The sequence below is a fragment of the Mastomys coucha genome, unplaced genomic scaffold, assembly GCF_008632895.1.
Source record: "Mastomys coucha isolate ucsf_1 unplaced genomic scaffold, UCSF_Mcou_1 pScaffold22, whole genome shotgun sequence".
NCBI lineage: Eukaryota > Metazoa > Chordata > Mammalia > Rodentia > Muridae > Mastomys > Mastomys coucha.
In genome coordinates, this window is record NW_022196905.1 from 208,995,729 (window position 1) to 209,023,103 (window position 27,375).

The 27,375-nt window shown below is 51.2% G+C and overlaps 3 protein-coding genes across 10 annotated transcripts in view; 2 read left to right on the plus strand and 1 right to left on the minus strand.

Moving 5' to 3' along the window:
- The window catches only part of Rfxank (regulatory factor X associated ankyrin containing protein), a 9,126-nt gene extending 4,517 nt beyond the window's left edge, over positions 1–4,609 (minus strand). Inside the window, exons 1-3 of one of the 4 annotated variants that reach the window (XM_031340076.1) lie at positions 4,546–4,609; positions 2,753–2,976; positions 1,862–2,050 (exon numbers count right to left, since the gene is read on the minus strand). In XM_031340076.1, coding sequence (XP_031195936.1) covers positions 1,862–2,042 — 181 coding nt within the window. In that variant the 5' untranslated portion in view covers positions 2,043–2,050; positions 2,753–2,976; positions 4,546–4,609. Of the gene's footprint in view, positions 1–1,861; positions 2,051–2,752; positions 3,175–3,656; positions 3,740–4,545 lie in introns of those variants that run through there. The other 3 variants (XM_031340075.1, XM_031340078.1, XM_031340077.1) reach the window with 3 other exon arrangements.
- Borcs8 (BLOC-1 related complex subunit 8) overlaps positions 3,470–27,375 on the plus strand; it is a 24,630-nt gene continuing 724 nt past the window's right edge. The window contains exons 1-6 of one of the 2 annotated variants that reach the window (XM_031340081.1): positions 3,470–3,598; positions 5,575–5,687; positions 6,199–6,263; positions 8,644–8,754; positions 9,451–9,530; positions 10,728–10,982. In XM_031340081.1, the coding sequence (XP_031195941.1) occupies positions 3,562–3,598; positions 5,575–5,687; positions 6,199–6,263; positions 8,644–8,754; positions 9,451–9,493 (369 nt within the window). In that variant the 5' untranslated portion in view covers positions 3,470–3,561 and the 3' untranslated portion in view covers positions 9,494–9,530; positions 10,728–10,982. Of the gene's footprint in view, positions 3,599–5,574; positions 5,688–6,198; positions 6,264–8,643; positions 8,755–9,450; positions 9,531–10,727; positions 10,983–27,375 lie in introns of those variants that run through there. The other variant, XM_031340082.1, reaches the window with a different exon arrangement.
- The window catches only part of LOC116069445 (myocyte-specific enhancer factor 2B), a 14,219-nt gene continuing 3,463 nt past the window's right edge, over positions 16,620–27,375 (plus strand). For all 4 annotated transcript variants that reach the window (XM_031340071.1, XM_031340072.1, XM_031340073.1 and 1 more), the window contains exon 1: positions 16,620–16,713. The gene's annotated coding sequence lies outside the window, so the exon portion shown is untranslated. The remainder of the gene's footprint in view (positions 16,714–27,375) is intronic.

Below are 27,375 nucleotides of genomic sequence, written 5' to 3' on the forward strand. Positions count from 1 at the left end.
AAAAAAAAAAAAAAAAAACACAAGACAAAACAAGAAAAGGTATATGTATATGTATGTGTGTAATGGTTCAATTTGCCCAAGCTTGCACACAGCTTATAAATATTGTAACTGAGTTGTGTGTTTTCACATGGGCTTATTGGGGTTGGAGATTCCTACAACAAATTGGCTCCCACGATGTGTGTATATGTATACGTATGCACACATATACAAAAATATATATGCACACATACACAAGGAAATTTTTTGAGACACTATGTAGTTCTGGCTGGCCTAGAACTCACTACATAGATCAGGTTGGCCTCATACTCACAGAGGTCGGCCATGGCTGCTTGCCTGTGTAACCTGAGCACTGGAGGGCAGAGACAGGCAGAATCCCAGAGCCCACTGACTAGCAGGTCTAGCTGGAACAGCTTCAGGTCCAGTCAATGACCATGCCTTGAATAGAAGACGAAGGCAGAGCCACAGCTCAGCTGCTAAACACAACACAGCTGCTGGCCTGCTGGCATCCTCCCTCTGACCAAAAGGTGGAAAAAGAGAACTAATCCTGAAAGTTGTCTTCTGCCCTCTATATGTATGCCATGGCATGTTCATACACATGCACATATACATATTAAACAAATAATGCAATGTAATGTAATAGGGGTTACAGTGATGGCTCGGGGGGAGGGGGATAAGAGAGCCCCAGTTAGATCTGTGGGTGTGTACAACCCCCATTGCCAGGGATTCAGGCGCCCCCTTCTGGCTCACTCAGGCACTGTATGGACATGGTGAGCAGGCATGCAGGCAAAAGACACATAAACCATTTAAAAATCCTTTAAAATGGACTGGAAAGATGGCTCAGTAGTTAAGAGCACTGACTGCTCTTCCAGAGGTCCTGAGTTCAAATGGTGGCTCACAACCATCTGTAATGGGATCTGGTGCCCTCTGCTGGTGCGTCTGAAGACAGCTACAGTGTATTCATATAAATAAAATAAATAAATCTTAAAAAAAAAATCCTTTAAAACCTCTTTTGTTTGTATTTTCTTAGTTTGTTCCATATATGTTTTGCTTGCATGTATGTTTGTGTACCGTGTGTGTGACTGGTGTCCTCAGAGGCCCGAGGAAGTCACTGGATCTCTGAGGGATTGTGGATTGAAACTGGAGTTAAGATGGTTATACGCCACTCTGTGGGTGTTGAGATTTGAACCCATGTCCTCTGAAAGAACAAGTTCTCTAAACAATTCACCTGTCTCTCTGCCCACCACCATTATCCTTTTGAAGGCAGGGTCTCTCTATGAGGCCTTGGTGATCCTGGAACTCCCTATATAAATCAGGCTGGCCTTGAATTCCCAGAGAGCTACCTGCCTTTGTCTCCTGAGTATTGGGATTAAAGGTGTGTGCCCATCATACCTGTATTTTATATATACTTATACATACATATACCATATTATATACACAGACACACACACACACACACATATATGATAGAGAAGCCATTAAAATACAGCATGTAGCCGGGCAGTGGTGGCACAGGCCTTTAATCCCAGCGCTTGGGAGGCAGAGGCAGGTGGATTTCTGAGTTCAAGGCCAGCCTGGTCTACAGAGTGAGTTCCAGGACACAGAGGCTACACAGAGAAACCCTGTCTTGAAAAAAAACCAAAAAAAAAAAAAAAAAATAGAATACAACATGTCAGTGCCTGGTCTCCATGCATGTGCACACATATGCACATGCAGTGGTGTGAACACACACACATATATCTCCTAACACATACACACCAACAACAAAAAAAACCCTAGGAGGGTGGAGGGGAAGAGCGATGAGGGCAGAGATGTGGTCTAGAACTCGACAGTCTCCCTCACCAGAGCCCAGAGTGGTTCTCACCCTGTAGTGAGGATGCACTGGCATCTGCTTCAGGATTCACAGTGTCTGGGGTGCAGGGGAACAGACTGAGGACAACAGTGTCTGAGCTATCTGGGGATTCATCTCTGGGGTCCTCAGGATCCTCTAGGTCAGGAGCAGGGGACTGCTGGTTTGGGATCTCTGCAACCCGAGTGGGCTCCATGGAGGAAGCTAGAGTGAAGAGATGACAGTAATTAGCCAAAGCTCATGGGTCCCCAAGATGGCTCAGTTGGTAAAGGCACTTGTCACCAAGCCAAATGATGTGAGTTTGATCCCAGGAACCCACATGGTGGAGGGAAAGAATTGTCTCCAGTAAGCTGTCCTCTGACCTCCACACCAATTCCATAGCACATCCTGCCCCCCCCCCAAATAAATGAATACATGAGTTCTTATCAGGGGCTGGAACTTGGTTAGGTGGGGCATGGTAGTGCACACCTTTAGTCCCAGTCCTTGGGAGGCAGAGGCAGGCAGGTCCCTTTGAGTTCAAGACTAGTCTAGTCTAAATAGTAAATTCCAGGACAGCCATGGTCTGCATATGCAGCTTTGCAGGATAAGGGTGGGAAAACTGTGGCTTTAGATAATTATCATTGTTAATAAATTAACACCTGAACCCAAGGCAATAAAATCAGGGTTCTGGCAGCAGTCTGGGTTCCGATCACTTACAAGCTATGAAAACCTTGTCTATGACTAAGCTGAGCCTCATTTCCTTCGTAATAAGGTGAAGATGTGAGGCCTCAGAGAGGTCATATCCGAAAACAGCATAGAGAGATACTAATGCCAAACTTATCAATGTCCCGCTGTGGTTGTTTGGGTCGAAGTCCCCCAAAATGACTTGGGACTCAACAAAAGATGAGACGTGGAAGATCCACTCACCTCCCTCCAGCCTCCTCCGTCCCCCTAAGCTGCTAGCCTGGGTCTCCCAAAACTCAGGAAGCTCTGTTCACAAACTTTTCTGCTCCAGTAGATCTCGTGAAGAGCAAGTTGGTGACCGGACGCTCAGTCCTCTAGCTTCCTCTGCTGGGACATAGAGCAGCAACTTAATACGCGACGACTATTCCTACCGAAGACCTCCTCCACTGCGCCTGCGCACCCTTGCCCTGCAAAAGTACCAAAAAATAAAAAATAGAACCCCGAAGCTGCTTCTAGCCCTTTAAGACTGGAGGGAGGAGCGTGGCTTCCGCTGAGGCCAAGGAGTACAGCGGCGCATGCGCGCGCCATCCTTGATCAAGAGCTGAAGGAGCCTTAGACGCGCTGGGGGGTTTCACTGCGCGTGTGCTGCCCCGCCCCCGCGTGTCTGCCCCAATCGGATCCACATATGACAGGAGGGCGGAGCATTCTCCGGACGTGGGCGGAGACACATGGGCGGGATTTGTCAGATTTAAAGAGACCGAGTATTATTGTCGCCTTGTCCATAACAAATTTCCCTGCCCTAGTCCCTGAGAATTATCTGTACGTAAAGCAGGGAGTCCTTGACTAGGTGTCCTAGAACATCAAGGAATCTCTATCCTCCCCACATGCTCGCCTAGGACTGCCTCTTTTCCCTCTATCTCGTGTCTGAATACAAGTTAGCTTGTAAGAGGAGTCAGCGCACAGCGCCAGAACCCAACCCGGAACGTTTAGTTAGACGTCCCAGCCTCCCGACTTCCGGTTCCGGTTTCTGGGCTCTGCTGGCTGCCTTCACTATGGAAGAACCTGAGATGCAGTTGAAGGGAAAGAAAGGTGTTGTGGGACCCTAGAGGGGTTGGTGGGGCCTAGAGAGGGCAGCGCGGGGATGTACATGACAAAGAGCCGCCATAGACCTCCTGGCCTGCGGGGTTCGGCGGAAAAGGGAGGCCGGTGTCTCCCGCCGGGAGGTGATGTGATGTAATAATGATCTGGAGCAGGAAAAGACTCTCTCTATCTTTCTATTTCTGAGACAAGGTCCCGGGATGTAAACCTGGCTGTGTTGGAACTCGCTATGTAGACCGGGATGGTCTCAAACTCCTCTGCCTTCTGAGAGTTGGAATTAAAAAGCAGAATCCATCCAGGTCCCTGCTCAGTGTGAGCACGTAAACGAGTATGTAGGCTTGGTGGCTCAATACTCTAATTCTCTTTTCTCAAGAGGCAAAAAGTTGAAGGCCGGTTTGGTCTACACGTTGAAACTCAAGTCTCGAGAGAAGAGCTGGGGCTTTAGCTCAGTCGTAAACACTTTGACCATCGCGTTTAAAGCTCTGGATTTGATCCCCAACATTGCAAAATAACTAAAGACCAGATAACTAGGTTATTTTCCTTGGCTGATGGTAGCCCTGGGTGATAAGAGGAGTTGGTGCCATCTACCATCTGTAGCTAGTCAGAGCTTGTCTGGTACAGGAAGGAGTGTGTGTGTGTGTGTGTGTGTGTGTGTGTGTGTGTGGCGGGGTGGGGGTGGGGTGCTGCAGTTGGAAGCAACAGGGTCCTTGATGGATGGGGCAGGAAGGATAGAGATTTCTTGACTGGGAGAGCTGTTGGTCAGAGCCTACCCTGGCATGGTTTCTGTGCAGTTGACTTGTGGTAAGATCATGAGTTCTGGAGTAAAGGAAACAAGTAGGCTTTACAGGAGCTTGAATGGATTCACAGCAAGGAACATGGCCTTCCACAGCATTCCTGTTTCAGGGCAGAGGCGTCACAAGGTTGTGGCCTTTAGGTACCTTTGAGTTCTGTGATCATCCTCTGGTCAGCTGGATATGGTAGTACATGCTTCTCTTCCCAGCATGCTTAGTCAACACAGTGAGTTACAGGGAATCCAGAGCTACTAGATTCTAAGATGATGTTCTATACTGGTCTCCAATATGTTCCAGTTATAAAGGAGGTGGGGGTGGGGTGTCAGTGGCTTTAATACCATCCACCAGTGTCCTCTGAAAGTGAGTTTGGGGAGGGAAGGTTGTGAGTTCATGTGTGAGCAGATTCCCCCTTGAGTTAGGCCTTGCTCTCTCGAGACCATCTCTGGGCCTGCACATGACAGTTACAGTGGTCCACCCTGAAAACTCCTCGCTCCTCTGGTTGGGCTCAAAGATTGAACAATCAGAAGTCTACTGTGGGCGGGGCTCAGCCGGCAGAGTGTTTGCCTGGCATGCATGAAACTCTGGGTTGCATGGCCAGCACTGAATAAACTAGGTGTGGTGTCACATCTGCAATCCCAGCACTCAGGAGATGAAGGGAGAAGGATTTGGGAGCTCAAAGTCATCCTTGCTTACAGAAAACTAAAGTCTAGCCTGGGCTAGAAACCCAATTTTTTTTTTAAAGATTTATTTATTATTATATATAAGTACACTGTAGCTGACTTCAGATGCACCAGAAGAGGGCATCAGATCTCATTACAGATGGTTGTGAGCCACCATGTGGTTGCTAGGATTTGAACTCAGGACCTTTGGAAGAGCAGTCAGTGCTCTTACCTGCTGAGCCATCTCGCCAGCCCCCCCCCTTTTTTTTAAGATGCTAGAGAGTCGTCTCTGTAGTTAAGAGTGCTTAGTGATCTTACAGATGACTGGAGATAGGTTCTTAACACTCACATTGAGCAGGTCACAACCACCTGTAACTCCAGTTCTTCTAGCCTCCAACTGACACTCATGTGCATATACACTCACATAGATACACATATATACACATAATTCAGAATAAAATAAATACATGGGTCTAATACTTGTCCCTTATTCCCACCTCCACCCTGTCAAACACAGTCACAGACAAGTTCACCGAGAGTGTCTATGTCCTTGCCAACGAGCCATCAGTGGCCCTGTACCGGCTACAGGAACATGTGCGCCGTTCACTGCCAGAGCTGGCCCAGCACAAGGTGAGTTCTGCCAGCCCTGCCGAGGATCTCCCCCAGGTTCACTCACAGCTCCTGAGCAGGACTGGGGTGCTATCCACAGAGGGGCTGAAGTCAAAACGGAGACCCTGGTGAGGTAGACTGTACCAGCTGATTCAGGCAGACAGTGTGGGGACAGCCCTTGATGGCTTTTGAAGGAGACGGTATGGTGTGTGTTAGTGATCAGCGAGGTGAGGGAAGAGCCCAGGGAAGGGTGTGCCAAGCAGAAGGAAGAGCCATTGCAAAGGTCTTGAGGCCTTGCAGTCACACACAGCCCCAGAGGAGAGAGGGCTGCAAGAGGAAAAGGCTCTGTGGTCTAAGCAAGGAGTAGGAAGCCCCCCCCCCAGACATCTAGGGGGATGGGAACTCAGGAAGGCTTGGTGAGAGTGAGGGACTCAGTTTGGGGGGAAATAGGGGGATTGATCATATAGCACTGGCTTCCATAGAGCCTTCCCTTTTAACACCCCCTCCTCCCCAACCCCCACAACCCCTGCAGGCTGATATGCAGAGATGGGAAGAACAGAGCCAGGGCGCCATATACACCGTGGAATATGCCTGCAGGTGAGTTCCACATCTGTCACGGCAGGGTGACACAGATTCCCAATCTCCCACCCCCATTGCAGTACAGCCGTGACCCCTCTGATGGGTCCCTCACAGTTGTTTTTGGGGAGTTTGAAGACATGACTATTTGCCTCTGGCTTGGGGTGGGTGGTGGATGGCTCACTAGATACAGTGCTCGCTGTACAAATTCTATCTGAAGCATCCATGTTGACAGTTGATGTGCACTTGTAATTCCAGCTCTGAGGAGTCAGCAGAATGCCTGGACTAGCTCCTCTAGAGTGCTAGTCCTGTTGGTGAGTTCCTAGTTCAGTGCGAGACTCTTGCCTCAAATTAGGGCCTAGAGCTCAGTTGATAGAATGCTTGTGTGAAAAGTGAGGTGGAAAGCAGCTGATGAACACGCCAGCATCAGCCTCTGGCCTCTGGCCTCCACACACATGCCACCACCCGCCCACAAACACATTCACTCCTATAAGCCACACAGACACAAAATCTCACTCCCAGCTGAGCACAAAGCCTTAGGCTGGACCGTGGTTAAGCAGAGTCAGGTCGCCTCCTCCCCAGTGCTGTGCCCTCCAGTGCAGAGAGCCCAGACAGCAGGTGCCTAGTATGCCCACCACTTCTGCCAGTCCTGCTGTGTCTGAGTTGGGTCTTGGATACCCCAGGCTGACTTTGAGTACCCAGGTTTAAACAGTTCTCTTCCTCCAGCCTCCCAATGAGCTGAGACCATTCCGCACATGACTTTCATTCACTTGTGGATTTTATCCAACATTTAGTGTGTGTGTGAGGGTGTGGGGTGTACACAGCTCACAGGAATCTATGTGTATCCCAGGCATCAAGCTCAGGTCATCAGCCTTGGTGGCAAGGGCTTTTACCCCTTGACTGTATCTCTGCCCCCTCCTGGCTCTGAGTGTGGTCTCAAGTCTGTGCTGTGCACACTGGCTATGTCCAGAAGCTTGAGCTTGTGGAATATACAGGACTCCATCTTCCTCTCTGCACGTTTTTGTTTTGTTTTGCTTTGTTTTGTTTTGTTTGAAGCAGGGTCTCTCTGTGTAGCCCTGGCTGTCCTGTAATTCACTTTGTAGACCAGGCTGGCCTCAAACTCACAGAGTTCCTCTTGCCTCTATCTCCCAAGTGCTGGAATTAAAGGAGTGTGCCACCATACCCAGATCTTCTCTGCACTCTTAGGCCCAAGCAGCAGGTCAGCTCTCCCTTTGAGCTAGCAGCACTGTGTCCAGTCCTACTGTCCGGTCTGGGCACACTGGCTTACTCTGGATCTCCCTGCTTCTTGATCTCACTTACAATGTAAATTCAGATAGCCAGTTGCTTTTGCCGTGCACACTCTTGATTGCTTGAGCCCCTCACAGGCTTTTAATGGGGATTTGATCCTCTCATTTGCACAATTCTGTGGGGGTTTTCTTGACATAAAAGTAATAAACACAGGTCACCTCTGCTTCTTGCAGGAAGGGTTGTTAGCTAGTGAGATGGCTCAGTGGGTGAAGGGACCTGCAGCAAGCTTGATAACTGTTTATTTCCCAGAGGCCACCTTGTAGAAGAAGAGAACTGACTCCTGCCGGTGTCCTCTGACTTTTTTGGGCACCTCTGAAGATGCATCACCTCCATAAATAATTGTTTTGTTTTGGTTTTTTGGTTTTTTTCAAGACAGGGTTTCTACTGTGTAGCCCTGGCTGTCCTGGAATTCACTCTGTAGACCAGGCTGGCTTCGAACTCAGAAATCCGCCTGCCTCTGCCTCCCAAGTGCTGGGATTAAAGTTGTGTACCACCACTGCCTGGCATAAATAATTGTTTTAAGAGATTTGTATAATTTTGAGATAGGGTCTCGCTGTACAGCCCAGGCTGGCTTCAAACGCAGGGGATCCTCTGGCCTTAGCCTTTCAGTCCCGGGAAGGCATGCGACACTGTAAATCATGAAAGCAGTCTTCCCCAGCAGCTGCCCTGGAAGGAGCCGAGTAGGAGCAGCAGCATCCCTGAGAAGCTGCACTCAAGGCAGTCGCTGGCCTGGAGGTGTCTTCCCCTGAGCAGACAGAATGAGTGTTTTCTTTCTTTCTTTTTTTTTTTTTTTTTTTTGGTTTTTCAAGACAGGGTTTCTACTGTGTAGCCCTGGCTGTCCTGGAACTCACTCTGTAGACCAGACTGGCTTCGAACTCAGAAATCTGCCTGCCTCTGCCTCCCAAGTGCTGGGATTAAAGGCGTGTGCCACCACTGCCCGGCGAGTGTTTTCTTTACAGATATGAAACCTCTTCTTAGTTACTAATCACACAGTGTTGGAAGGTTGAGCCCGCCTCCTCAGCCCCTCCCTGAGGGACCCTTGGCTGCCACTGTTGCCAGGACGCGAACTGACCCTCACTCCCTTCTGTTTCAGTGCTGTGAAGAGCTTGGTGGACAGCAGTGTGTACTTCCGGAGTGTGGAAGGCCTGCTCAAACAGGCCATCAGTATCCGGGACCACATGAACACCAGTGCCCAGGGCCACAGGTAGCCCTGGCCACCTGCCCTCATTCCACCCTAACCAGTGAGCTGTCCTGCTGGTCTGAGGCACCCATCTTCTGTAACCCAGCTGGTGTGAGGAATGCAGTGGTGCCGGGCTCACAGGGACAGTGACTGAGAGACACAGTTCAGAGGAAGTGTGGGTGGCAAGGAGCAGCCTCCTGGCGTCCCAGGATCATGACCAGAGCAGGGGCCAGGAGACTGGCACTCTGGGCCCATAGAAGAAGCAAGAGGAGTGCTTTAGTGGGAGGTTAAGGTTGGCGGGAGCTGGGCTCCACCCTGCACCCCATGGTTTCTGCATTAGAGAGGCTTCCAGCTGAGGCCCAGTGCACTGGAAAGCACCTGCTGTCCTCTGCCTCTTTTGTGTTGGCTGTAACTCAATAAACATAGCCGGCCTGCATGAGCCTCAGCCAGCCTTTGACCTGTCTGTCACTGGAATGAGAAGAGCGGCAGAATAAAGTGCTACAGACCCCTCCTCATCCCTGCCGATTCTGTGTCACACCCAGTCAGTCCGTCCTGACAGCCTGCCTGGCCTCTGAAGTGAGCGTTGATCCCACCCTTATAGCAGACCCAAGAGCTCGGGCCATGGGTCTTGGGCGGGTGGGGGACTTCCATCTAGCCAGCTCAGCTGAGCAGCCTCCTGGCCTGTGGCACAGTCTAATACATTTGCATATTTTGTTCCAGCCATGAGGAGCCATCCCCTCCTCCTTCCCTGACCCGACGCTGACCCTGGAAGACTCAGGGCCACCGGCTTCCCCACCCAGGTCAGTGTAGAGGCTACCACACTGCTGAACTAACCCATTTCCCTGGACCTGCTAACTAACTGTTGGGTTTCCTAGCTGGTCTTCTGGGATGTTTTTTTGGGGTATTGGCTTAGAAAGTCCCACTTTAAATTGCTGCTGTTCAGGTCCTTTGGCTGAGGCCTGTCTTCTGTACCCAACCTCTCAGCTGTTGTGTGAGCTTGAGGCTACACTCTCACTTCTCTGGTCTTCACGTAAATATGGCACGTCCACATGCTGAGCCTACATGCTCAGTGATAGGCGTACTTCGTGACAGCTATATCCATGTGAGAGAAACATTCAAAATCCTGCCACTTTACAGTACTATAAGCCAGCCAGGCCCTGGTGCTGCTTCAGGCTGCACACAGTTGGGTGTTTCCTCTGGCTTTGCCTGTTGCTGTTCCTCTGGCTGGGCGAGGGCAAGGTCTTTGCACCACTCAAGCAGAGGTACTCATCCATGGGTCCCACTGGTGCAGAGCATCCTCTGTGGCAGAGGCCCAGGGGCTAGGTGGAGATTGGCTTACAGCCCCAGAGCCCAGAGGTAGCAGGGTGCACTTCCTGGACAATATAAAGAGGGTTGATTGGGTGACAGGATCATCGGGCATTAATTATGCACTTCGCTTATACAGTAAATGTTCCTCACGCTCCTTGGGTATCAGGCACTTACTGGGCACCTCAGTGGGCATTTACTGAGGGTCTCAGCCTGCCAGGTTTCTGAGAACTCAATTGGCTGTCACCCCCAACACAAGAGATGAGCAGTTCTTTACTTGGGAGTCCCTTGGGACATCTGGGAAGACCCTAAGCTAGAAGGGCTCACAGGTGTATGCACTGTGATACTGTCAACCTTGGGTACACTCCGTACCCCTAGCCCAGCCCATGCCTGGATGTGCTCAAGGGCAACCCTGCATGAGTCTCTCCTACACTGCATACCCCGTGGTATCCTGGGCACCCCCATTCTAGTTTCATCTCTACAGGAGTCTTTAACTCCCTGGGATTGTCCTCCAAAACTACTCAAGGTCACTACAGACCTTTATGAGGTCAAATCCTCTTTGTGCAGTCCTGAGACCCTCCAACACAGTCACATTTTACGTAAGCAGAAGCTGGCTTGGTGGTGAGATAGCAGCCCCAGGTACTGCTCCTGCCTGCAGGCACTGGGGTCTCACTCTGGCCTTCTGCCCCTAGCTCCCTGTCTCCCAGTCCTGGCAGAAGAGGTTCCTTGGACACCACGTTGAGGACTCACCAAGAACTGAAGACCTAGCAAGGTGGCCAGTGCCTGCTGCCTACTGGTTCAGTCATAGTTGTCCCCGTTGGTCATAAACTAGGGCCACTGTTCCAGTAGCACTCACATGACAATCTTTGTGCACTGACACTGAATGTCCAGAAGTCATCTCCTTCCATGCTGGGGTCACATAACCTGCATCATGTCACACAGCTGAAGACCTGCCCCTGCCATGCAGTGCTAGGTGCATCCCTTCTCTGAGGTTGCGGGGCTCACATAAGAGCCCCTGGAAAAACACCCGCCTCCATCCTGGCTTGGCCACTAGCTTCCATCTTGTAGACCATGGTGGGGCAGGGTGCTTGCCTGGCCTACACTGGGTCCTGGTTTGTGTCCCCAGAATAACACACACACACACCCCACAAACTCCAGCAACCAAAAAAAAAAAAAATGTTGCCTAAGTCATAGGAGCAGTTGACTGGAGAAGAGCAGTATCAGGTCTGCTGAAGACCTCCAGTAAGACAGGGTGGTGGGCCTCATGGCCTATATGGCCTCTAAGGAGTGAGAAATGCTGGGCCACCCACCCCAGCAAGGACACTGAGAGCAAGAGAAGAGGCCCTGTACCAACTCGGCCTCCAACACTGATCATCTCCCTCACAATGTCTATCCCAGTCCCCCCATAATAGCAGAGAGTCCTCCCTCCTCCCTCCCTCCCTCTCTCTCTCTCTCTTTCTTTCTCTCTCTCTCTCTCTCTCTCTCTCTTTCTCTCTTTCTCTCTCTCTCTCCCCCCCTCTCTCTTTCTCTTTTTCTTTCTTTTTGTTTTTTGTTTTTTTGAGACAGGGTTTCTCTGTATAGCCCTGGCTGTCCTGGAACTCGCTCTATAGACCAGGCTGGCCTTGAACTCAGAATTCCGCCAGCCTCTGCCTCCCAAGTGCTAGGATTAAAGAAAGGCATGCGCCACCACTGCCCGGCCTCCCTACCCTCTTGAATGCCATCAATAAAGCCCACGTTCAGGAAGTGTTCATCAAACCTGTCTAGCTGTGTGCTAGACAGAAGCCCTGTGCCAGTTAAACATGCTAGGACCTGGGAAGATGGCTTAGCCATCAAAGTGCTTGCCTCACAAGTCTGGGGACTAGAGTCTGACCATCAGACCCACATTAAAAAAGCCAGGCATAGTGGCCAAAGCTTATAGCCCAGCACCCATACAAATATATGTCCATAGATACATACGTATGAATAAATATGAAAAGTACCCCCTAGGTCCAACCACTGAAGTAGCGGGGTGCCCTGGGCATTAGGGGATGGTCCTGGTCTGCCACAGCCCCCGGGTGCCCTTCACAGCTGGCAGCTTTCAGAGGTTTTAGAACAGTCTTATTTCTCACCTCAGCACCTGTTGTTCCAGGCCTCCCAGGGCCGTGGCTAATTTACATTTCATTTGTATTCTCCGCACAAGAACACCATTGATCTGGGTGCACAGTCCTGCCTACTTACACAACCAGAGGCTCCTTCAGGAGGAACTGAGTGAGCCTCCAAGGGACTGAAGCACTCAGCAAGGCCTTATATCTGCCCCCGACCAAGGCTCACAGTCTTCCCTGCCTACCTAACTCCATCACCTGGAGCCAGGTGGTCACCTTTGTGTCATGGGGCATCCAAGAAGGGACCTGGCATCCACCCACTGACTAGGGTCACCTGAAAGGGGTCTGACCTGAATGGAGCACAGGGCCCTCCAGATCTACGCCAGGGCGGAAAGGGAATGAACTGTGGTCGGTGATGACTTTTTTTTTTTTTTTTTTTAAATCTTTGTTAGGAGGCTGTGCATATGTATCATGGTACATGTGTGGAGGTGGTCAGAGGACAACTTGGAGAGTCCTCCTAACGTGGGATCAAACTCTCAGTCATTGGCAGATAGCACCCTTCCCACTCAGGCATCTGATAGACCTTGGATTCTTTCCTTTTAGACAGGTTCTGCCTAGGTAGGGTGGTCGAGAATTATCCTGGGCTTCAACTGCCTTACCCCCGGAGTCACAGACAGCACCACCAGGCCCAGTGTTGCCAGCTTTTGTAAAATATGTCAACTCTAAAGTACAAATAAGGCCTTTTACATTTTAAGAAGACTGACTTTATTTTTAGTTGTGCGTGGGCGTGCAGGTGTCCACAGAGGCCAGAAGAGGGTGCTGGATCCCCTGGAGCTGGAGTTGCGAGCTGCCCACTGTAGGTGCTGAGAATGGAACTCTACAAAAACAGGATGTATGCTTCACCTCTGAGTCACCTCTCCAGCCCCTCTGGTGTTCCACCTGCTCCCCTCCTAGCCTAAGCCTATCTTTTATATCCTGCTTTCTCTGCCCCTAAACTCCTGGAAACTGTCCCAAACTAGGAAAGACCTGTGTATGCCTCAGACATCAATCTGCCAGCTCCTCTTCCCAGGCTGTGTGTGGGGTCTGCGGGTCTTGAAGAGATCCGAGGCCTGGCCCCAAGGCATAGCAGGGGACATAGACTCTGGTGTACACACACACACAACCCAGTGCTGGGGTGGACGAAACATGGGATGGAGATTCTCAGAATGTGAAGGACACCAGAAGTGGTCCCCCCAGAACCTGTGGCTTTTGTCTCTACCATTTCCACTTGGAGAGGCTCAGAGAGGTGAGCTGCCAGCCAGAGATCACACAGCAAGCCCTGCAAAGGGGCAGGGGTTTCTAACCCTAGAAGAGGTGGCCCTAGGAAAGCCTTCAGCTCTTCCCTGCAGGGGGTGGTGGTTAATGGCAGTCATCACAGCACAGCTGGTAGGTTGAAGTCAACCAGACAGGCAGAGTGAGACCCGTCTCAGACAGCCAGGCAAGCTGGAGCATAAGCTGTTATCCCAGCGGGTGGCAGGTGGAGGCGGGAGAATCAGAAGTTCAGGATTATCCCTTTTTTGTTTGGTTGGTTTTTGTTGTTTGACAAGGTTTTTCTGTGTAGCCCTGGCTGTCCTGGAACTCACTCTGTAGACCAGGCTGGCCTGAAATTCAGAGATCCTCCTGCCTCTGCCTTCCTCATACTGGGATTAAAGGCTTTGGCCATCACACCAGACTCAGGGTTGTTGTTATTGTGTAAGTAGTCTTACAGGAGGCTCTGAAAAAAAAATCAACAAAAGCCCAATAAATAAAGAGCCCTTGCTTTCAGACCTCATTCCTCGATTCAGTAAGTGCTGTATACACACTTCACCTGAATAGCTAGAGGTGGTGACTTGACTGCCCCTCCAGGGATATTGAAAGGATGGGAACAAGAGGTTCAAGGTTGTGGGGGTGGGGGGGAGGAGTGGCTTTGTAAGGTCAGTGTCATCCCAGCCCTTGTCCTGTCTGTCCAGTCCCGTTCCCCCGCCCCACCCCCCTCTTAGCGCAGGGGCCCTGCTGCAGCTGCCGCCCTCGCCCTCACGTAACCAGAGCCTGTGGGTTGCATCAGAGCCAGGGGGAGGTGGCCAGGTAAACAGCGGGGCCCCGGGGGCCGGGGCTCCCCAGGCTCCATCTACAGGAGCCTCGTTCTTCCTTGCGGAACCCAGGCAGAAGCCCCCAGGCTTGGCCCGGATCTTGGTGTGTCCTGAGGACACGTGTGTGTGGAGTGGGCAAGTGGACAAGAGCCACCTTTCCTTATTTGAGTCTGAAGAAAAAGTTTTTTGCTGTGGAAGTGGTTCACTGCTGTCATCCAAAGCTCAGGGGGTGAAGCAAGAGGATGGCCCTGAGACTGGATTAAAGAGTGGAACACTATTGGGGGTGGGGGCACAGAGTTGTGCAGGCAAGGTCCCAATTACACAGCTGTGGAACAAGGGAGAGACCACCGAGTCAGCTGTGCTCCTGCTCCACACCCCAAAGTCCCTCACCCAGGGGCGAACTACTCAGATCAGAAAGCAAATGTCCCTGTTTCTGGCGCGCACTTCCCAATCCCCAACAGCATTCTAGCGCAGCCCTTCTCCACAATTCTGGTCTGACCTTCCGCTGTTCCCCTTGCCCAAGACTACCTGCCAAGAGTTGGGGAAGGGAACGTGTGTAGATTCCACTTCCTCACACTGGGGGCTTCACACCACAGCCAGCTGCGTCCCTGACCCTGACATTCATTTTGCTCTGAGGCTTGCCTCAAGTGCGCCTCCGCTTGGATCTTCCTCTGGCCCTGGCTCCGTGCAGAATGATGCCAGGCCTCCAGGCTGAGGGTGGATGGGAGTAAAAGAAGGCTTCACAGTGACTTTCCCTCTGCAAAGCCAGAGGTGAGCTGAGATGGGGGCATGGTAGTGGAAGTGTATGAGGACACTGGCAGAGGCACAGCTGGGTAAGACCACATTGGTGACCCCACCCCCACCCCCATATAATGATTCTAATTGCAGGAGGGCGTGATCTAGCATGGGACCAGCTGGCTTGGTCCCTTTGCCAGCAGAATCAGAGTGCTAAGGAATTCTTTATTTCTTTATTAGACAGGGTCTCATTCAGTAGCCCGGGCTGCCATGGAACTAGATGTGGTCCTCCTGCCTCAGTCTCCTTCATCCTAAGATGGCCTTGGCTTGTTTTTCTTTTAGTTGGAGATTGGAGGTAAGTTTTTGCATGCAAGGTTGGCACTCGACTACAGTCTCACACCTCTTGTTTGGTTTTATATTTATTCTGAGCCAGGGTTTTACTATGTTTCCCAGGCTGGCCTTAGACTCAGCATGTTCATGTGATTGTCTCAGCCTCCTGAGTACCTTGGATTACAGAGACTCTGTCACCAGGCCCAACTTATTTCTATATCTAGAGATAATAGTCTCAAAATTGCCCAGGATACACTTGAACTCTGTGTACCTCAGACTGGCCAGAAACAGAGGACAGGCTGTGTCACCAAACCAGCTGCTAACTGTCCTGATCTCCTATTAAGGTGTATGGTCCTGGCTGACTGGCCTAAGGTAGGGCAGGGTCCTCACATGAGGCCCAGGAGCCCTGAATCCCCAAGGAGAGGCCTAGCTGTTTGTACAGCCTCGCTCCGTTTTTGTTTTTTTTTTTTTTTAATTTTTAAAATAATGTGTATTTGTGCATGATTGTGGGAGCGTTGTTTGTGCCACAGCAGGAGGAGGTCAGAGGACAACTTACTGGTGTGGGTTCTCTCACTCCACAGTTTGCATACTGGAGATGGAACTCCTATAATCATGCTTAGCAGTAAACCCCTTTACCCACTGAACCATTTCCTCTGGCACCACGACCCCGTTTTCTTTTCTTTTTCTTTGTTTGTTTGTTTGTTTTTGGTTTTTTCGAGACAGGGTTTCTCAGTATAGCCCCGGCTGTCCTGGAACTCACTCTGTAGACCAGGCTGACCTCGAACTCAGAAATCCGCCTGCCTCTGCCTCCCAGGTGCTGGGATTAAAGGCATGCACCACCACTGACCCTGTTTTCTTTTCCTCTTTTTTCTTTTACTTTCCTTTGGTTTTTGGTGGTGGTCATGGTTTTGGGCTTGTTTGTTTTGTTTTGTTTCCAGACACAGTTTCTTATTGTAGCTCTGGCTGTCTTGGAACTTGCTCTATAGACCAGGCTAGCCTCAACAATCACAAGCCTGAACCTCTCCAAAGGCTGGGATTAAAGTTGTGTGCCACTATGGTCTGTTTTTTGTTTTGTTTTGTTTTTTGGTAGGGTCTCGCTCTGTATCCCATGCTGACCAGCAACTAGCTGCAGTACTCCTGCCTTAGCCTCCCGGGAGTGCACTTCTCAGACCAGCTTCTGTATGGATAGCAGCATCTTCTCCGGACCTAGTATGAAGCGCCTTGGGGCCAGGACACTCCCAAGTATCCGCCCCTATGCAAATGGACCACCTCCACCCAATCAGCTCTTGGGGGCGGGGCTGCGCGGGAAGGCATCTGCGGCTGGGCCAGAGCTGTGCTCAGTGCAGCGGCAGCAGTTAGGTGCTCGACCCCCGCAGTTCACAGCAAGTGTGGCCAGCAGGGACCGGACCCCCGGGACTCCTGAGGTGTGCACGGGTCTGGGGGCAAGTGGGGTGCAGAGGGCCATGTGTGCGTGCGTGTGTGTGTGTGTGTGTGTGTGTGTGTGTGCTGTCTGAGGGCTAGGGGCCTGGCTTTCAGGAGTGTTTGCTGAGTAGGGTCTCATCTAGCCTAAGCTAGTCTGGAAGTTACTACATAGCTCATGTAGCCTCAAACTCGCCGCAGTTCTCCTGCCTCAGTCTCCAGAGTGGTGGGATCACAAGTATGTGACCACTAAATTGTTGGAGGTTTCTTCTTTCTCTTGAGAGGAGGGGGTTTAAGACAAGTCTTGCTCTGTAGTCCAGGTTAGTCCAAAATTCGCTATGTAGTTCAGACGTAGTTCAAACTCAAAGCGGCTCTCCTCCATCAGCCTTCCAAGGGCCAGGATCTCAAGGGTGTGACCACACTCCACTGTTGGAAGTTTCAGCTGGCAATTTGAGAGAGGGTTTCACTCTACAGTCCAGGTTGGCCTAGAGGTCTATGTAGCCATACTTGGTGCTTCATGCCTTTAATCTGAGTCAGGCAGATCTTTTCAGGCTAACCTGGTCTACATAGTAAGACCTTGGGGTTGGGAGGAACGCTGTAGCTCAGGCTAACCTAGAACTCATGGCAGTGCATCTTTGGCCTCCCAAGTGCCAAGATCACAGATATGTACCCACGGGTGACTGTGTTTGTGGTTTTCTTTGTTTTGGGTAGAGGGGGATTGAGAGGTTGAGACAGGGTCTTTGTGTGTAGTTTAGGTCAGCCTTGAGCTTTTATCAATCCTCCTGCCTCCGTTTCCAAAATGTAGAGTCACGGGCATGTTCCTACTTAGGGCTGTGTTTGAAGTTTTGGTGATGGTTGGTTCTATGATGGCACTACATCTGTGAGATGAGGCACCTGCTTCTTAGGGTACACACCACTTGACATTCATTGCCCCTGTTTTCCTTCAGGCATATACACAGGCATGGAAGACAAGATGAAGGGACCACCCCTTGCCCCATGCTTGTGTCTTCTTTGGAACTCATTAGGAACAGCTCACAGACCTCTCCAAAGCGGTGTCCCTTCAGAGTCCTGATCCCCTCCCCACCTCTCAGTCTCCACGGCAGTGGACATAGTGACCCCCATCCTTGCCTGGCCCCAGCTCTAGATGCAGACAGAGGTCAGACACGGCTGAGGCCTCCACCTGATGATTGCTTGGGACTCCTTACTAGGGAAAGTTAAGGGCTGTGGCCCTATGGGACTGGGGACAGGAATTCTGACAGTTGGTCTGAGCAAACCTGGGTTCAATAAAGTCCTCAGTGGGCAGGAGCTGGGAGAACGCTTAGCTAGATAGAATCTACCAGTGAGGATCTGAGGAGAACGCTAGGAACTAACATGTGCCAGCTCCCAAGTACATCCAGGATCCGGTGCTTTTGGTTTGATTGCTAAGGCTACAGGGGCCTCTCAGAAGGCAGGCTTACTCCCTCTAGACTCGGTGTGTCACCTAGCTGAGAGCAGAACAAAACTTGTCCTGAAAGGGACAGAATTTTGGTACACTTAAACGCCTGGGGACCGTCTGAAAACTGGTTTGGATTTTTCTCCTTTTGTTTTAAAGATTTTGTTGTTGTTGTTGTTTTGTTTTTCAAGACAGGGTTTCTCTGTGTAGCCCTGGCTGTCCTGGGACTCACTCTGTAGACCAGGCTGGCCTCGAACTCAGAAGTCTGCCTGCCTCTGCCTCCCAAGTACTGGGAGTAAAGGTGTGTGCCACCACTGCCCAGCTAAAGATTTATTTTTTTATCATTTTTAATTCTGTGTATGGAACAGGGGAAGGGTACCTATAGTTTAACAGCTGGATTGAAGCCCCTGGAGCTGATGTGTTGAGCTGCTCGCTGTGAGTGCTGGAAACCACGCTTGAGTCCTTTGTAAGAGCAGCACACACTCTTAACCACTGAGTCATCTCTCCAGCCCAAGAATTTTGTCTTTTTGAGCCAAGGTGTCAAGTTGCCCAGGCTGGCCTTGAGCTCCTGACCCTCACCTAGGATGACAGATGTGAACCACCAGGCCCAGCTGATGATGCTGGATTTCAGAGGAGAATCCTAAGTCCTGTAGGGACATCCAGCCCTCTTGGAGAAAGACAGAGCTCAAAGCCACTCCCAGGCCCTTGAGAGAATTGAAGCTCTGGCTGGGGACATAGCCTCTGCACCCACCTTTCACGAGGTACCATTCTGTCTGCCTTTGTGATCATAGCAAGGCAAATTGAGCCCAAACTTGGCTTCTTTGGGGGTTTTGTTTGTTTGAGACAATGTTGTGTAGCCCAGGCTGGTCTCAAAGTTGCTATGTAACTTGAGGATGACCTTGAACTATTGATCTGGCTGCATCTCAGAGGTGGGATGACAGGCATGTATCACCATACTGGCTTTGCCAGGAGCATGTGTTCTGTCCTGACATAGTCTGGGACCTGGATTGCAATCCCAGGATGACAATATCAAGCCCACTTCTGAGCAAGTCACAGGCAATTACTACCGAGTGTGGCAGGCTGATGCTGGCACCCAAGCCTGCTCATAACTGGGAACCTGGGAGTCTTGCCATCTGGCACTAGGGGGAAGTCCGCTTCTCTGTATAGGAGGACCCCTGTCTCTTTTGGCTGGCCTGTTTTTGTGAGGCAGGATGTGTGTGGATAGGATGGACAAACAGTGGGCACTCAGTCACAGTAGATACTGTGAGCTGTCTCCAAGCAGAGGGTCTGGGGAGAGTGGCTTGTCCCTGACACCCTCTTCTTTGGGTATTAGTTCACCCCAGGTGAGGTGAGGGCTTAGAAGGGAGCAGCAATGCTGGTTAAGACATGACATCCCATAGCTGTGAATGCCAGCTTCTTCCTTCTCTCCCAAACTGCAACCCTGGTAGTCTAGGCCACAGCTGCTCCTGATGTGCGTGTGTCCCGGCTTCCTGCCCACAAAGCCTCTCTACCCACCGCAGCCACTACATCAAGGACGGTGAATCAACATAACCTTCCTACAGTGTTCTGCTCCCCACTGTCTGCAGCCCTCATTCCAACCTGGCTGAGGCAGGGGGCTTTCCCCTGGGGAGGTGGCAAGACCGCCAAGTGTCCTGGTTAGGAGCACGCTTCATCAGCAACAGCATCAGCCTCCCTCCTCAGAGCCTTTGCACTGGCTCTACTGTCCACCAGGCAGGCTAGAACCTGGATGGTTTCCTTCTATCCTCAAGACCTCAGACAGGCCTTCCTGGACCCTCTGTCAAAGCCACTCTCACAGTTACTTGCCTCAGTCTCCCGCTTTCCTTTCCTTTCCTTTCCTTTCCTTTCCTTTCCTTTCCTTTCCTTTCCTTTCCTGTCTTTTCAATGGGTCTTTTACAGCCTAGGCTAGCCTCAAATTCACCATGCAGCTGGTCCACCCACCTCCACCTTCAGCTGCTGGATGACAGGCATGTGCCACCAGAGAGGTGGTGTTATTTCCATCCCTACCACCCAGACCTCCTGCAGGCAGACACAGTTATGTATCTGCCATTGACTGGCCAGAGGGGAACCCATCGTTTGTCCACCTCCTTGCTTGAGTGTCCCTAACATTTCTGGGCATCCAGAGAAGGACACAGGATGTCTCACACACCTCAACTCAGGTTTCCATCTGGTATGTCTTGGGGCTTTTTGAGGCCATGGGTACAGTGCAGTCCCTTCCACCCAGTGCTGACAGATGTGTTAATTTCCCAAGCAGGGAGGCCTGGGCCTCTGAGGACCAATTCCCCACAGGAAGATCTTTCTGTGGAACAAAGAGGGAAATCTTGGGCTGTCCCTGCAGCCACTGTGGATGCTCAGGGGACAAGACTGGGGGCCTCGAGTGCCCCTAACATGGGACAGCAAGATTAGGCTCAGAGCATGAGTCTGTCCCTGCTCCTGGGGCAGGGGCCTTGACCAGGCCGGTAGGTAATCACACTGACACATGCACTTTACCTTCTGAGATAGCACCTCTCACTGAACCTCGGCATTTTAGCAAGACCGGCCCACCATCAAGTCCTCAGGATCTGCCTGGCTTGTATGTGGGTTCTGGGGCTCAACCTTAGTTCCACATGCTTACCCATACCTTACCCATACTGAGCCTTCTCAGCCACCTCCCCCCGCCCTGTTAAAATTGAATTTTATACTATTTGTAGGGTTTTTTTTTTTTCATTTTTGTCACTCTTGTTTTGAAACAGGACCTCACTATGTAGCCTTGGCTGGTCTGGAACTCATTATGTAGACCAGGCTGATCTTGAACTCGGAGATCCACCTGCTTCTGCCTCCCAGTGCTAGGATTAAGGGTACATGCCACCAAACCAGGCTTGTTTGGTTTTAATAGAGGTCTCACTTAGGCTGGCCTTGAGCTCATTATGTGGTTTTAAGGATGATCTTGAACACCCTTAGGGCCAGGATTATAGGTGTCCACCACCATGGCTGTTTTCATGGGGTGATGCCTATAGAATCCGGGCTTTGTGCATGCTAGGCAAACACTACCAACTGGATGAGAACACGGTCTTACACTGTTGGCCACAGATCGTCTATGGCCTTAGGTTTGTGTCATATGCCATGAGGTCCTTAAAGCGAGACCAAGGGCAAGAAATGGAACTCACCAACATGGGGCTTGCATAGCACACACAGGGCCCTCCATATCAACATAGTTTCAGGCCCCAAAAGAAAAAAAAAAAAAACAAATTGGAACAGCATTTGATGGCCCTTGAGCCTGCTCTGGACAGTCAGCCAGTGGCCACTATGGCTCCTGACACAGTGTCTGTCCCTCTGAATTCAACACCTGTGTCCCCCACCCTGAGGAGACCTGGTAGATGTCAGAGAGTTCCCAACTGGGCCTCAGTCTCCTCAGAAATGAACACAGGGACCCTAAGGGGCCTTCCTAGAATTCTGGAAATGAGACTTGCCCCACCAGATTTCTCAGCTCCTCATGCTAAATGCTAAGCACCCACCTCAGCTGGCCTGTGGCCCCTCAGGAACAGGACCACCTTTATCTGGGGATGCATGCATGCCATGGAGACCAGCCTGGATTTGAAGGCCTGCATAAGTCTGGGGAGGTGAGAGCTATTGGGGGGCGGTTCATGTACCTTTGGAGGCTATGTGTGTGTTTGGGGGTCTCTTTATGTGTCTTAGGGGATTGGCTGTGTTTGTGACAGTCTGTGTGATGGAGGTTGCATGCATCTGAGGATTGTCACTTCTTAGAGATTCTGTAGTGGATCCCATGTTGGAGTTAATGTTTGGAGAGTGTTGTGAATTACAGATATCTCTGTTTTTGTTTTGTGAGACTGATTTCACTGTAGCCCAGGCTATCCTGGGACTCACTATTTAGCTTAGTTAGCTTTGAACTAAAAGCAATCCTCCTGCTTCATTCACCTCCTGAGCTCCAAGGATGACAGGCGTTGTCAGTCACACTAGGTCAAATCCTTTGAAGACATTTATAGTCTAGGATCCGGAGTTTAGGGATCCATTGTGCCATATACCCGTGGACGGGGTATTTCTCCAAGTGTGAGTGGAGTCTCTTCCATTCTCGAACTCCCCAAGCGGCCCCTGTACGCAGAGGCTGAGGAGGGGTGACCCCGAAGCTATCTGAATGGGCTAGACAGCCAGGTACCCCTGGGCGGCCCAGACTGACCGGGTTTTGGTGGTTAAGCTGCGACTGCTGCGGGGAGGGGACAGGGGAGTTTGGTCCCACGCACCTGCTCAGCTAGGCAGGTGCTTGGCCCAGAGCTGCGGTGGGCGAGGCCCCGCCTCCCGATCCAGGCCCCGCCCGTGGGGGGGGCGTGTCGTCGGCTGTAGCGGCGGGGAGATGGGCAGCTGGGGTCGCTCTCAGCGGCTGGGGCCCCCAGGAGAGGGCGGGGAGGGGTCCCGGCTTTCCAGGGGGGCGCTTCCTGTCTTCGTAATGAGGAGTCCTGGGAGCAGGTGATGAAACCGCAGCCCGGGTTGCGTGAGGCCGCGTGTCCCGCGGGCCTGGCTCCCCACCTGCCTCTCACTTCTGCTTTCTCTGCTCACGCTGGGTCCCTGTGCAGCCCGGTGGCCCATCGCAGGGAACAAGTCGGAAGCGGGACATGGCCTGGCACTCAGGGCTTCTGAGAAGGAAAGACAAATCGAAAGCCCTTGGGGTAGGGGGAGACAGTGTTTCTAACCTGCTTTCATTTACGGGTGGTGGTGGGGAAACAGAGACCTCGTTGGGGTAAGAGGCAAAAGGTCACTGTAAGGTGGTATCTCTCCTAATCACTTTCATTTCAACACCTGGGGACCCAGAGGCCTCACCAAACTAGAGAGGTGATAGTTGGTGGTTTGGAAGCCTTTCAGGCAGTTTGTTGATCGATTTGCTAACCATATCCCACCAGACAGAAGGGTTGAGTGTATGTGAGGAGACATGTTTTATTTTATTTTAATTTAAAAAAATTGCCAGGTGTGGTGGTACATGGCTTTAATCCCAGGAGGCAGAGCCAAGTAGATCTCTGAGTTTAGGTCGACCTGGTTTACAAGAGTTCCAAGACAGTTAGGGCTACATAGTGAGAGCCTGCCTTTAAAACAAAACTTTAACAATCATTAATTTATCTGGACGTGTGCTCGCCAAAACTGGTGCATGGAACTCAGAAGACAGTTTCCAGGAGTGGGCCCTGTCCCTCCACTGTGACCACACTCAGCTCATCAGGTTTGTCAGTCTCCTGCCCTGGAAATGAGGCCCTCCTGGTTCTGCTTGGACAGCAGATGTGTTTACTGCCCCTTGCCCTGTCTGTCACAGAGAATTTCCGGTTTTCCAAGCACCTCGCCCCTCAGTGCTCAGCCCTGAGACTCTGGCTCTTGACCCACCCAGGGTATGTGGGTCACCACATAGCAGCCCCTGGTATCCCCTGTGAGCTTTCCTCTGTTTGTATCACTACCAACTGCCCTCTTACCAGTGGGCAGTGCCTTCTCCAGAACCCAGACCCGCCTCTCCCTGTCACATCAGTCTGGGCTGGGTGGGCACTGTCCCTATGGCAACCATGAGCCAGGAGAAGCATTTTAGTTTTATTTTTTAATTTCACTTTAGTTAATTAATTTTGAGACAGGATTTCATGTAGCCCAGGCTGGCCTCCAGCTGCTTATGTAGCCTTGGATGCCCTTGACCTCCGGATGATCCTCCACCCTCCCCCTCACCAGTGCTGGGGTGACAGGCAGTGTCCATCTCTGCACAGCTGAGCGCCCCCTTCCTACCTGGACAACAATGGGACCACACTGGGCTGTGGGAGGCTCCTCCCCAGCCCCCAGCTTCCTCCTTATGCCCAACATATTCATACTGTGCTGCCCCCTCCTCCCCACATTCCGATCACCCCAACATCTGGAGCTGAGGCAGTGGGGTCCGTCTGTGGCTGGGTAATTTGCATAGAAGTACAAATAGGTCTGCTGAGCTCCGGCGGCCGCCTCCGCACTCCGATCCACACCTGGGCCACAAGCGTCTCCAGCCCGTGCGGAGTGGCTGGAGATTTGCATTCTCTCTGTATTTCTGGGCAAGGTGTCTGTCGGCTGGGGAAGTCTAAGAGGAAGTGTGGAGGGAAGCTGGGGGGGGGGGTGGTGTCTCAGCTTTCTCTCATGTGTTGTGTGGAGGCCAGAGGTCACCGTCAGGGCAGGGGTCTCCCTCAGCCACTCTACATACCTTCTTAACTCTTTAGATAGGGTCTGTGTAGCCCTGGCCAGTCTGGAACTAACTCATAGAGGTCCCTGGCCTCTGCTCCCTCCCAAGGGCTGGACTTAAGGACTTTACCACTTTATTGGAGACAGTCTTTTACTAAGCTTGGCGTTCAGCCATTCAGCCTACCTGGCCAGCCAGGAAGCCCCACCTCATCTCCCAGGAAGAGAGGAAGCACTCTTGGCCCTTTATGTGGGTGTTGGGATTCAACTCAGGCCTTCATGCTTGGGCAGCCACTCAGATGGGCTGAGCCCTGGCCTCCTGCTTCCCATGAGAGTTTGAATGCCATCCCAGCACTCTGGAGCCTGAGGCAGGAGGATCTTAAACCCTGGCTCAAAAAAGAAAATAAAGTAAAGTAAAATAAAACAAATAGCTAGGAGTGGTGATTGTGAGCCCTTAGTCTCAGAACTGGGAGGCAGAGGCAGGCTGATCTCTTGGAGTTGCAGGCTATCCTGGTCTAAATAGCAAATTCTAGGCCAGCCAGGGCTCTATAATGAGACCCTGTCCCAAAACTAAATGAATTAATTAATCAGTATTGGGACTGGTGAGATAATTCAGTGGGTAAAAATGTTTGTCCTCATCCTGATGACCTCAGTTCGACCCCAGGAACCCACGTGGTGGAAAGAGAACAGACAGGTTGTCCTCTAACCTCCACACATGCCATGACATATATCTCTCCACAAAATAATTTTTTTTTCAAAAAAATTTTAGGGGTTCAAAAGAAAAGGCACTGGAGCGATTAAGAGCCCCGGCTGCTCTTACGGAGGGTTCTAGATCTGGTCCCCATCACCCACTTGGCCCCTGACAACCATTGGTAACAGCCGCTCAGGGAAACCTGACTCCATTTCTACCTCCTGAGGGCACCAAGCACACATGTGCTTCGAATACATATACGAAGGCAAATGCACCCATGCACAAGCCGGGCGAGGTGTCCAGCTTTTAATCCCAACACTGGGGAGGCAGAGGCAGGCAGATATCTGTGAGTTCAAGATAAGCCTAGTCCACATAGTGACACCCTATCTCCACAAAACAAAACCCCAAATCACTCATACACATAAAAAAAGAAAAATTAGAGAGCTGAAGAGATTTCTCAGGGTTAAGAGCACTGGTTGCTCTTCCAGAGGACCTGGGTTCAATTCCCCACACCCATGTGGCAGCTGTAGTGTGGTATCTGGCCTCCTCAGACGCCAGGCGTGCAAGACACATGTTACACAGACAAAACACACACATGAAGTAGTAAATTATTTTTTATCACAGTGAAAACAAGTAAATGCAACTGGGTGTGGTTGGATTTGGGCTGTGGCTCCATTGGTAGAACACCTGCCTGGCATGCATGAAGGTCTGCATTCCACAGTCAGCATCACATATTCTGGAAGTGGAAGCAAAAAGATGGAGTTCAAGCACATCTTCAGTTATGTAAGAGTGGGACGAGCTTAGGCTATATGAGACACTGTCCCAAACTACAGGAAGAAACAAAAGTAACTTTAAGAACAAAAAGTGTATTTTGCTGGGTGTGGTGGTGCATGTCTTCAATCTGAGAAACAGGAGGCAGAGGCAGGAGCATCTCTGTGAGTTCAAGGCCAGCCTGTCTATGTAGTGAGTCCCAGGACAACCAGGACTATGAGAGACCCTGTCTCAAGAAATAAAAATAAGAAGCCAATTTCTGCCCTCAGTGACAGACTAAAGTCACCTCATCTGCTTGAAGCAGAGGCCCTGTAGGCTCTGCCAGCCTCTCTCCCATGTCAGGGCTCTCGAACCTGCTCTTCCTTCTTCTAGGAACTTACTGCCTATTTCTGCCCTCGGGTCTGTGTTCAGAGAGAGCCCCCACATCCCTACTCTCTGCGCCCCACCCTTCTATCCTCCCCATCGCCATTGTCTCCGACTCACATCTTCGGGGCAGAGGGAGATAGCCCAGTGGCTCAGGTCCAAGCATGTCCCAGCTCTCACGGATCTGAAGTCAGAGACCTTTCCAGAGTTATCTTGGCTAGGGAACCTCCGGTCCAGTGCCCCCTCCAGCCTCCAGGGACCTGCCTGGGTTTTAACAACACATCCCAGCCCTGGGAAAGGCCTGGTTCTGGCTAAGAGTTAAAATTAGCGAGGAGGTTAAATTTAGTAAGAGAAGCTAGAGCTGGGGTCTGATGGCCCTGGAGCTGCGTATTGGACTCACCTCAGACATGCCAGCTCAGAGAGGGTGGAGGATAGCCGGGGGCCACACAGCATCTCACTTGTGCTAGCTGAAGTGTGGGAACACTTGTGGGTATACAGGACTCCCAGATGGTGGGAGCCACAGACAGGCCACTAGGAAGCAGCCATAGCTGGCTAGCTTCACTAGCTGGATCTAGCCTTGAGCTTCCAATCCTCTGCCTCCACTTTCTCAGTGCTGAGACAACATACCATGGTGTCCGATTATTATTTTTTGAACTATGCAGGTCTGACTAGCCAGGAGCTCCAAAACTCAGGGAATCCCCTGCCTCAGCCTCTGGAGTGCTAGTGCCACTGGCATGAGCCACCATTTGCGGCCTCCAGCTCTCATGGACTTCGGGGCTTATTACCAGCCAAGGGTGGCAAGGATATGCTGTGTCTACCTGGGCTCAAGACAGTGATCAGAGGCTGAGGGAGAGGCAACCCCTATAGGGAGATGGTGCAGGCAGGCCCATGTGACCCTGAGGTGACATGGGCCTTGTCTGTGAATCTGTGTAAATGGGAGCCTTAGCCAGTTGTAAGGCAAGAGAGGTTGTATAGCCCTATAGTCTGTGGAAAAGACTGTCCCTGAGAGGGTAGGAGCCTCACTGTCTGTCTGGTCCTCCATGTGTTATAAAAGGGCTCTGGGCCAGGCAATGGTGGCACACACCTTTAATCCCAGCACTTGGAAAACAGAGGCAGGTGGATTTCTGAGTTTGAGGCCAGCCTGGTCTACAGAGTGAATTCCAGGACAGCCAGGGCTATATGGAGAATCCCTGTCTCGAAACAACAACAACAACAAAAACAAAAACAAACAAA